General features: G+C 39.2%; 1 protein-coding gene across 1 annotated transcript in view; it reads right to left on the reverse strand.

The window, feature by feature from the left end:
* Nucleotides 1-9,118: 9,118 nt before the first annotated feature.
* The window catches only part of LOC126242921 (prostaglandin reductase 1-like), a 40,987-nt gene continuing 37,910 nt past the window's right edge, over nt 9,119-12,195 (reverse strand). Inside the window, exon 3 of the mRNA XM_049948126.1 lies at nt 9,119-10,332. Within this exon, the coding sequence (XP_049804083.1) occupies nt 9,880-10,332 (453 nt within the window). The 3' untranslated portion in view covers nt 9,119-9,879. The remainder of the gene's footprint in view (nt 10,333-12,195) is intronic.

The following is a 12,195-nucleotide window of genomic DNA, read 5'->3' on the forward strand; positions in this document are numbered from 1 at the left end:
AGCGTCAAATGACAAGTCTTTATGAAAACGGATCTCTTTACTAGAGTTACATGACGTAAGCAGGAGGTGAGAAGGGTTGTTAGAGGGAGACTGTTTTGGTGAGAAAGTGGGATGGGAGATTCGGGCAGGAGCACACTGAACCACGAATTTGGAAAGAGAAGGAGGAAATTGGAGGACAGTCAGAACAGCCCCAACATGTAGAGAATTCTACTAGGACTACACTTTCCCCCTTTATTGTTATTTCATGCCCCTGCGAGTGGGCGTCCTGGTGGCGGATGTAACTACTGTTCAGCCAAATGCATGTTTAACAAAAAATGTTTTAATTCTATAAAACTGTTGAAGAGGCAATTTCTTAAATTTATACATTGATGAAAATTTATGATTTTTAAAAACTTTACGTGAAGTTACACAAAAATTAAATCGATAAGATACTACGCTGATGATAGTATGGAGTAAGGCTGGTTATGTTCATGATGGAGGTGGGATGATGAGTATTACAATGGGGCTCTGTGGAACTACAGAAAGCAGTTAACGCTTAGTGAAGGGAAGGATGGAGAAAACTGGAGGATGGGGTGTAGAGGAACGTTGTTGGCTAGGGCTGAAAGGAAGGGTTTATCCTGTGAAGGATTTAATGATTAGGTAGTGCGAGTTGGATGAAGTTACAGCAGGGGAGGTTGGACACAGCATGCAATCCCACGGACGGTGAAAGAAAGGAAGGAAGGAAGATTAGGCTTTAACGTCCCATCGACATCGTGTTCACTGGAGTCAGAGTAAAAGCTTGGAATGATTCAGGGATGGGGAAGGAAATCTGCCATGCTCTTTCAGAGGGACCATCTCAGCATTTGCCTGGATTGGTTTTGGGGAATTCGCGGAGAATCTGAGTCAAATTTGGACGATCGAACGCGAATTTGAACGGTCGTCCTCCAAAATGCGAGTTTATTGTGGTAACCACTGAACCAACTTGCTCAGCACGACAGGTGGTATATGGATGTAGTTGCACGACATGGTACCTCGACTGGTGGTTAGTGGGAATGATATTTTGGTGCTGGGACTGGGTTTTGCGATTAATGTACTGAGTCTGACTGTGCTCCAAGAAGAGAAGAAGGTGTGGGAAGTGGATTAGTTGGGCAGGGTGCGAGTTGGGCAAGACTGGCGGATGCGCAAGGCGAGGCGAAGTGCATGCCTTTCCAGAATTTCAAGGGATTTATAGCATTTAGATGCCAATGGCCTTGCCACAGTGGTAAAGATGGTTTCCTGTTGACTAGCACTTGGATGAGTCACCGTCTGGGTCTGCCGACTGCTGTTGCCAAGTGGGGTGCATTCAGCCCTTGTGAGGCCAAGTGAGGAGCTACTTGATTGAGAAGTTGCGGCACAAGTCACGAAAACCGACAATGGTCAGGAGAGCGGTGTCCCGCCCGCATTACCCTCCTTATCCACATCTGGTGTCTCCTAAGGGTTGAGGATGACATGGTGGCCTGTCAGTACCCTTGGCATACGAGGTGTGGCTATAAAATAACGGGATTGCTTCTGTAAAACATTTTATTTCAAGAACATACATATTTATTGTCAGCTTCAGTGCACTCTCTATCCCTCCAAAGCTCCATGCGAATTTTCCATTGATGGAAACACTGCTGGAAGTCTTTCCTCTGTGAGCTACTCGATGACGCAAGCCGCTTTTTCTTTCACTGCTTCAATGGACTGAAATCTTGTTCCTTTTAATGCAGATTTGACCTTGGGGAAATAGATAAATGGTTCTAGGTGAGGCGGGTAAGGTGGTTGGTCTAAAACCAGGATGTTGTATTTCGCTAGAAACCTCTTAACAGACAATGCGGTATGAGTCGGTGGGTTGTCTTGATGCAAACCTCTTGTACTGCTCTTCCACAGTTCGGGTAGTTTTTTTTCCTTATTTTCAGATGGAGTTGAATAAGAACCACAAGGTAGTAATTTTGATTAACAGTTAGACCTCCAGGAAGCCTGGGAAGACGCACAGTTCCATGAATATAGAAAAAAACGAATCATCAACACTTTCAATATTGATCTGCTCATTCGAGCTTTTTTTGCTGTCGGTCTAGTTGGCTCCTCCCAGTGCGTGGATTGGCACTTGCTTTTTGGATCATAAATGAAGAACCAATTATCGTCACATGTTAACTCCCTTTCCAAGAAATTAGGATCATTTTCAATGTCATTCAAAGTGTGAGTGCAAACATTTTCACGAGCTTCTGTTTGTTCGATCGTGAGAATTTTCGGCACCAGTTTCATACATACTTTTCCATTGTTAAATTGGTTACGTACAATTTGCCTTAAGCATTATTTGCCAATACTTACAGCTTCAGCAATCGATCGAATACTTAACCGATAGTCAAATCGAATCAGATTACCTACTTTTTCGATATTTTCATCCGTTTTTGATGTTGAAGGGCGTCTCGGGCCCGATTCATTTTCAACGTCTTCTCGGCCATCTTGGAAACGCTTGCAACACTCAAAAACTCACCTACGTGATAAACCGTCTTCTCCACACACATCTCTTGATAAAAGATAGGTTTCAGAAGCAGTTTCATGTGAAACTTCACAACAGTTCGTTACTCTGTTATTACACATCATTTTTCCGGCAAAACAAAATAAACTGCTTTTACACCAACGAGGGTTATGGTCACACTGATTTGTCTACAGACACCAGAGATGCCACCTTTGACTGAGATGGCTTCGAGCATCGGAACTGTTGGTCGTTCATCCGTGGCGTATCTGTGCTTACTGTGACTGAATCAGTCCCGTTATTTTATGACAACAACCTGTATACAGCGACAACGCAGCTTTAGCTCTAAAACAGCGTGATTCCGTGATGGTGTTACAAACTTTCAGGGATGATGCAGACGGGTAATTGTTTCAATTTGAGGTAAGAGACTCTAGTCTGGAGACGATGGAGTAGAAAATTGTAAGCGAAAACCGTTTTGATACCTTTGACAGCAGGAAACACACGCCGGTACTGATGTTGCTAAGGCTGTAGGGTAGGCAACTTGTAGAGCTGGTAATACGCACCAAAACAAGAAAAAAGTGTGTAGTAAACATGGACTCTCAAATGCATTCATTAAGAGGTTGAGCACTTGTTCATCTTCGCCACTACGAAACATTTCCACTGAACAAGTGCCCGTAACTCTTAAGGTAGGCATTTTAAAGCCCATGTTTACTAGACCTTTTTCCTTGTTGCCACCTCTGAAAATTACCTTCTCACAAACTTAGCAACGACAGTTCCGGAACATGTGTTCCACTGTCAGACGTAACAGAACGGTTTTCGCTTATAACTTTCGACTCGGTCATTTCCGGACTAAGGTACCTTACCTAGGGATGCCTATTATCAGTCCAGTGCGCTGGAATTTTTATTTAAACTTTTTGGATTCTTAGAACTGTGCAGTTATTTTAATTTAGTAATTTCATTTTATTCAAACAGTCACCTAATAAGATTTTTAGAAGGAATTCACATTAGCTATAGAAGGCCCTACTTGCAATCTATCCTCACTGTATCACAGTATCTAATAAGTTATGTAACGAAACAATTATAGCGGGTTTAAACCGTGACCTGCCAGAAGTCGATAGTAAGGCAATCCATATCCGAAGACACAGTGTACATCGCCCATTAAATTTTTAAATCTCTTCCTACCTGCTTAGCATCCTTTAACATCATCACAGTTTTGTGACAGAGCAATACAGGAGCTAGCACATACCATTAGACAAGGTACCTGAAAGTCTTACTTTTTTTTGTCAATGCTGTAGATACCCTGTATTGAAAAGTGACGGCTGTTTTGAATCTGAACGGTGTCTCTGTATTGAAAAGTTAAGGCTATTTTGAATCTGAATGGTGTCTCTTTGAATGAAATTTGAGAGCGCAGCAACACTTCAATTACTACCAATATAAATTGTAAATCACCACTCATATCTACTGGAACTGAATCCTTATTCTTCAATGAATTTAACAAAGTTTTCTGAGTAATGATGGCTGCAGACCCTCAATTCTTAGCTCAAGTAATAAAAACAACAAAAGATAGAAACTTTAGTATTGCACGCTGAACTTCATAGCTGTGAAGCAGCACTGCTAATTTAACATTTCTCAGTGTCATGAATCAAACATGTGCTCAATGGACGTAGTTCACACACAACAAGACACACATTTCAACTTGAATAACAAGGTAGTTTGCAGTCAAATTGTTGAACTTGTTACGTGGTATATTGTCAAATTCTTTAAAAAAAACATTAAGCGACACCCACTTACAAAACTGAATAGAAACAAAAATCTACTCTTGCCTATTGTGATCTATGATGGTCAAATTTACGCTCACCTCGTGGTGCTCAGACTTTGTTATATTGTACAGCTCACATACCATTTGCACATTCTTCTTTCTTGCATACCTTTTTACGTGCAGTTATTATTGCAGCAGCTTTACTTATTACAAAACGTCCATCCAAGGCTGATATTCATCTTGAGCGTAAGTGTCGCATTTTTTCGCCTAGAAGATTTCTTCCTGCCTCGCGCACAGCGTAGAACAGATATGTCTTTACAAGACCACACACCACTACGAACTGTTACGTATTTTTTACATTTGCGCCGATTTGCAGCGAGCTTCTATCTCACAGATGGTTGGTTCCCCAACTTATTACATCTGGATACATCTGAAGAGCTACAAATTATCTGTCTACCAGAGTGAGATTACATACCCTTTTTGATTATTGCAACTTATTTTCTGTAAGTATTACACATTTGTACTAACATAAAGTACATAGAAAAATCAGACAGCAATGAAGTTGCATTACTCATATAGAATCGATAAATAAACTAATTCATACTAAACTGGAAGAATGCGGAAGGTTGAAATTAACAGTATAGATACTCTGCAAAAACCAGCAGTGTCCTCTAACTGGAGAGGTATCAAGAACAGTGTCCCACAGGGTTCAGTCTTGGGTCCCTCATTTTTCTTAATATATATTAACGAATTGCCACTCTGTATTCATGAAGATGCAAAGCTAGTTCTTTTTAGTGATGATACAAGTATAGTAATCACACCCAAGAAGCAAGAATCAGCTGAGGAAATTGCAAATAATGTCTTTCGGAAAATTATTAAGTGGTTCTCTGCAAATGGACTCTAACTAAATTTTGAGAAAACACAGTTTATACAAGTGTGTACAGTAAATGGCATAACACCATTGATAAATATAGACTATGAACAGAAGTCTGTTGCTAAGGCAGAATACTCAAAATTTCTGGGTGTGTGCACTGAAGAGAAATTGAATTGGAAGAAACACATCCATGATTTGCTGAAACAGTTAGGTTCAGCTACTTATCCTATTAGGGTTATCGCAAATCTTGGTGATAAACATATCAGTAAATTAGTCTGCTACGCCCATTTTCATTCACTGTTTTCATATGGCATCATATTTTGGGGCAATTCATCATTAAGAGAGAAAGTATTCATTGCACAAAAGTTTGTAATCAGAATAATAGCTGGAACCCACCCAATATCACCTCACAGACATTTGTTTAAGGAACTTGGGGTATTCACAGTACCTTCGCAATACATATATTCACTTATGAAATTGGTCAATAATAACCCATCCCAATTTAGAAATAACAGCGAAGTGCATAGCTACAACACTAGAATAAAGGATGATATTCACTACTCTGGATTAAGCACAGAAAGGGGTGAATTATGCTGCCACAAAAATTTTTGGTCATTTGCCAAATAGTATTAAAATTCTGACAGATAGCCAACCAACATTTAAAAGCAAATTAAAAGAATTTCTGAATGACAACTCCTTCTACTCAGTAGATGAATTCTTATATACGTAGTAACTGTAAAAAAATTAATTAAATAATTAATTATTTCGTGTTAAGAAAACTTATGTTAAAGTGACATGTTCCACATCATTACGAAATGTCATATTCATGATCTATGGCAAGGATTAATGTATGTATGTATGTTAATTTCCCATCGGGCTCAACAGTGTCAAACCTGCATTTCATATGAGTCGCTGATAGGAATGTTTCAGAATTCTGTAATCAGTAAAAAGTCTGTACCCAGATTCCAGCCTCCCTTTTGCGGATGCCTACGCTTGCAAGATATTCTGATAGTACTATTGTATTTGCTAACACTATTCAGGTGTTACAGTTGTTAATGGATGGAATTTTAAGAGTCAGGGTGTCAGTATGGGCTTGAAATAAACAGGACAAAGACAAACTCATGGTCATAAGTAAGGAAAATATTACATGAGTATACTTTGGCACAGAAAGGGGTGAATTATGCTACCACAAAAATCTTTGGTCATTTGCCAAATAGTATTAAAAGTCTGACAGATAGCCAACCAACATATAAAAGCAAATTAGAAGAAATTCTGCATGAAAACTGCTTCTACTCAATAGATGAATTCTTAGATATGAAGTAGTAACTGTAATAAGATTCATTAATTAATTGATTATTTTGTGTAAACAAAACTTATGTTAAAGAGACACATTCCGCATCGTTACTAAATGTCGTATTCATGATCTATGGAACAAGGATAAAAGTATGTATGTATGTAACAATGTTAACCAAATAAAAAGACGCGTAAATGAATTAAGATACTGTTGTTGTTCTGTGATCTGATTGTTTATACTTTGGTTGCTAGAACTGTCTTTAGAATAGTTTTCAGTGTTCTTGTATATATGTCATAATATTTCGTAATTCCCGACATTAACACTACTGTCCATTTTGGACTATCTCTCGACTTCAGAATTTGAATTCATGTGGTTGCTACAGAAGAGATGAGAAGAACTGGTCCATTCCTTCTGCCGAGTCCTCTTGCTCTGCCATTTGCGTAACAGCTTTGGTAATTCCGAAGAGTGCAGCTCTTTTCATTTACCAAAGACAACTTCAGCTGTCTTCCAAGCGGAACTTTCGCGGTTGCTTCCAACCGCTGCTACGTGAATCCCCCCCCCCCCCCCCCCCCGCCCCATCTCCGCGATAATAATTATTGCTTGCCCATACAATGCTCTTTACGAAAATTTTGTCTATTTCCATAATTTTCTTGTGAGAGTACGTTCTTGACAGTGAGTAGTCTTCTGTTAATTTCACAAGAGCACTAGCTAAATTGCATGAAATAAGTCCGTTGCAAAAAAAAAATGTCGCTAACTTAATGTCGATGGTGAGATAAAAGAAAATCGAAGCAGCAATTCCAAAGATAGAGCCCAAAACAGTCTGGAAAATGAAAATGAGAGAGATGGTAATGTGGCGAGAGCGATGACCAGTGGTTTATATGTTGATCTCATGTCTTTTTCCAAAGATTTCATATCAGGTCGTCCTGGCAGAACTTCGCGCAAGTCTCAAGAGAAATCAGAGATGTTATACTGTACTAATTTTTTAAAATGAGGTGTCATTTCACCAATATTTTTTTATATTTTCTAAAATATAAAATAAAAAGTCAATGATAACAGCTAGTAAACGAAATGATTACGAGATAGTTTGAAACAGTTTCAGGCGTACGATGAAATCCTACAGCCGTAATTACTTCAATCTACATTTCGATTTCTGTAAGAGCAAGCCGGCGACATGTGAACACTTCAAATTTTTACAAAATCTTCTATATAGTTTATGTTATTTGGTGAAGAAAAGACATCTAATATGTTACCATGCATCAACATAAACAAAGCATATGACTCCATCTTTACAAGAGATGTAAAACAACGAATACGTAAAATCTGTGATCAAATTTGTAGGATGTTACTTTGTATGTGCATTCATTGATCGTGAATTTATAAGGAAACGTTAGCGACAGCCCCGGACATTTACACAAGCCCCGCCCATTTACCCCCCTCCACACCTACCCCCCGCCACACCAACCAAGAGCGCATCAACATGACCTTTGGTAGTTCTCGTCGCTGTCGTGTTTTTGTTCGTCGTTTTTTGTTTTACCGCGGTTGTTCATACTAGCAGTGTTGTGCTGTTAGTACTTCTTAGCGGTTTGTGTAATGCTGTCAAAATGAAACATAGATATGCACTCTCAATAAAGTTATCATACACAAGGTACCTAATCTTGACTGTTGTGGCCAACTGCTGTCAAAACTGATATCTAACAGACATTAAAGTACGATAAGATGTGTTGGAATGACACTTGACGAAATTATGTACATATGTTTAACAACAGGCAGCTCTAAAGCTCTCAAACACTGAAGAAGGACTCAAAGTAATCTTGTGTCTGCTATAAGCAAGCAGTCATAAGAGTTCACAAGTAAAAATTCACCCATTACACATGCAAATATTAATGAAGAATGTCACTGTATAAATATCTGACTGCTTGCATTACGCATTTCTACATTATCCCACTCTTATATTCTTTAGTCTTAATGAGGTAATCAGAAACAAACCAAGACATCGACTTTGCCTTGTTTATGCACAACATTGACTTTAGACAATCCAGATAATGGACAGCATCCTTGGCGATACTACCAATTAATATTTCCCAACAGAATTTCTTACACTACGCGAGGTGACGGAAATTTGCGCTCACTGCAGTTAACAAATATCAGATTTTTTGATATAGTGCAGATGAAAGCTCATGAAATAAAAAGGACAGTGTGGATACCATTTTTATTTTTCTTTCTTATTAATGATTTTTCAACTCGCATATTAATGAACATATTTCAAATTCTTTTCACAATGGTACCGGAAAAACTGTATTTCGTACTAACTACTGATTTTCTCCCTTGTTATGACTGGCATATCTGTGATACGAACAACTTTGATGTTGGAACATGCGGCAGACCATGGGCGGAGCTTAGGATATGGATTGGTGTGGAGGGGGGTGATTGGGCGGGACTTGTGCACCGTCTGGGGTTGTCGCTAACGTTACGTAATTTATATGCCTGATAGAAGCGAGTAACTAACCTTAAGGTACGAAGGTAGTCTTAGAGACAGTTTGCTGCATGTTGTTCAAGAAATATATCTTAAGACTCGAAGCGTCATATTTCCTGAATCTGATTTATAGTTTCAAGTAGAGATGTCGTGTCATTAACATTGACTTCACATTTGAGTGATACGTTGCTATAATCTACGCTACTTTCTAATACGCAAAATACTGTCGCAATAAAATCTATCCATTGTCTACGTTTAAAGATGGAATGTATATTATGCCATTCACTATTAGAAGAATAACATAGCAACGAAAGCAATAGGGCATAAATAAACAATAATACATTTCATGTTTCAACATTACGTTTACTGTATCTGCAAGGAGGTCGATACGTGCATTCGTGTTAAGGGTCTTCACGAAAATAAGGAAGGCGTTCATTACATACTCACTTCACACCGTAATACATGATGCATCTGAAAGTACGCTTACTCCTTGGAATGTTGTGTGTTGCGATGCACTTCGAACCACAGCGAGAGTCTTAGAATAGTTTGCCAAGTAGTACCAAGCTGTGGTCTAATTGATTATTCTCTAGTTCGCGCGTCGTGTAACACACACTCTATGGGGCGTTTGTTCCGACCGTCGGCGGACGACGCACTTAATAGCGTCCTTTTAGCTTAATTTTGGTCTCATTGTACTCGTTTGCATTCCAGTAACTATGAATGGTGAAGCCCATCAAATAGTTTCGCAGTTCTCAGCTAGCGTCGCCGAAGCGCACTTTTAGAACTATCCCTTCCCCTTTTCAGACAGACTGTGTTTTGAAGTGAATGAAATGTTACGAACCATCAAGGATAACGTCGTCTTGGGTGACTGCAATAGCAGCAAAGGACGACAATACTTCAAACTAACATTATAACAGTTACACGTAAGCAATTTAATACGGGACTACGGTGACTTGGCAGTACAGGGTATCACGAAACAACATGAGGTCTCGCGGCTGTGTACACGTCATCACACCTTGACAACTGCCTTGCCCAGATTTTCTCCCTTGAGCATACCGATGAAAGCCTTCGGCATATTTTCAAACCCTTCTGTGACCGTCTCTTTGTACTTCAGCTTTCCCTCTTTAATCCACTGCATGTTCTGCTTAATGCCCTCATCCCAGCGATCCAGCCAGCGGTTGACCAGGAAGCCTTCCATCTTGAGCTCGCTGAACACCATCGCCGGCTGCAGGATGGGTGCAGAGGGGATCTTGGTGTCATTGTAGCTGGAGATGGATCCACAGACCGAAATTCGGCCTCCGGTTCGCATCTTGTAGATGATAGCGCTGCTCTGTTGACCGCCCACATTGTCGAAATATATGTCCACCCCATCAGGTGCGACTTCCTTCAGCGCTTTTCCGACGTCTACCGTCTTGTAGTTGAATGCGTGGTCGAAACCCAGTTCATCTCGCAACCAGTTTACCTGCAACCAAAGGAGAACGGTTACATGACAATTAAATGTGAAGTTGACAGCTAAGTTCAGAATCATGGTTTGTCATTGAAGCAGAATTCCTATCGATCCAATTCTCTTTTCAGTTTTGTGATATTTACCTACATCTACAGGGTGAACCAGGACGCTGGCAAACTTTCGGGTATAGTAGTATGGGCCAAAGCAAGAAAAACATGTCCAGCAAATGTGGCCCATAAGGTGCATGAACGCGTGTTCATATTTGCTCCTGTGAAACACTTCTCTTTTACTGAACAAGTGCTTATATCTCTTAAGGTATGGATTTTAGAGCTTATTTTTACTAGACATGTTTCTCTTGTTTGGGTCTGTACGACCACCCCTGCAAGTTGTGGTTCACTATGTATACTTACGGTACTTTTGGTATCATTATCCCCCACCCCCCTCCCGGTTCATTGTTCCATTCGTGGACGGTATGTGCACTAGTCAGTATCTTATTCACGGATCATTTGCGCGATAAATCGTAATGGTATGGATGAGTCATTCTACATTCACATCACAAATATGTAAATATGGCTACATGCAGAACACTTATAAGTTTTCTGTTTTTTGGTAATAATAATAATGATGATAACAATAATAATTATTACTATTATAAAATATACAGATGTGAGTTAGTAACTTCCACTCAACACCTTTTGGACTTCACAATAATAAAAATTCTTCTTCAGATGGAAGAAGCTATCAAGGAGGAACTGTTTCAAATGTTTTCCAAATTTTACTTTGCTGTCTGTCAGACATTTTATATCACTGTATACATGAGCAAAAGATTTAGTTAAAGCATTTCCCTACCTTCTTGTGCTAAAGACAACCTTAATGTAGAGTAACGTACGTCTTTTTTCCTTGAGGTGTTGCAATTATGTACATCATTGTTCCTTTTGAACTATAGTGGATTATTTACAAAGAGACTTCATGAGGGAAGCAATAGTCAGAATGCCCAACTCCTTAAACAGATGTCTTCAAGCTGATCGTGGGTGAGCACCACATATTACTCTTTCAGCACATTTTTCAGCAATGAACACTTTCTTTGTTAAAGACGCATTACCCTAGAATAGTATTCTACACGACATTCTTCTTTCGATTTCGGCCATCTTTGGACCACGTTCAACAATTCACTTGCCCGGCTTTTTGATCTTTTTTCTCTCTTCCCAATATTTCCTCATCATTTTCGAATGGTTCCTCCTCCGCTCTTCCGACCATTTCCTGTTATTATTCTTTAGTTTCGTTTCTTCTGGAAAACACTTAATTTCGTTCACTATTTGTCTAAACTTTTTCCTGTCCCTGATTGACTCACGGGTGACATTAAAATAGGCCAAATCCTTTTTCACCATCTGTATCCATTTATTGTTGGTTTTTTCGTTCCTGTTACTATGTTCAAACACTTTTCTTGTTAGTCTGTTTCCATCCATCCTCGACAGGTGACCATAAAACGTTAGTCTGCGTTTACGCATTGCATCACTCACTTTCTCAATAGTTTTGTATATTTCCTTATTACTCTTTAGCTTGTACTCTTCTCCAATCTTTCTCGGTCCTAATATTTTTCTCAACATTTTCCTTTCTTTCCTTTCCATGTTTTCTATTTCCCCCTTTTTGTTAAGAGTTAGGCACTCCGATGCATACAGGCATTCTGGTCTAATGACAGTTTTATAATGTCTTAATTTAGCTTGAATCGAAATGTTTTTTTTGTTATATATGTCTTTGGTTTTTTGAAAAGCAAATTCCATTTTCCTTGCTCTCGCCTGGTTTGCACTCTTGTCTAAACCATTCACTTGAATTATTTCACCTAAATACTTAAATTTTTCTACTCTCTTAATATTGCCG

Source organism: Schistocerca nitens, chromosome 1 (genome assembly GCF_023898315.1).
Source record: "Schistocerca nitens isolate TAMUIC-IGC-003100 chromosome 1, iqSchNite1.1, whole genome shotgun sequence".
NCBI lineage: Eukaryota > Metazoa > Arthropoda > Insecta > Orthoptera > Acrididae > Schistocerca > Schistocerca nitens.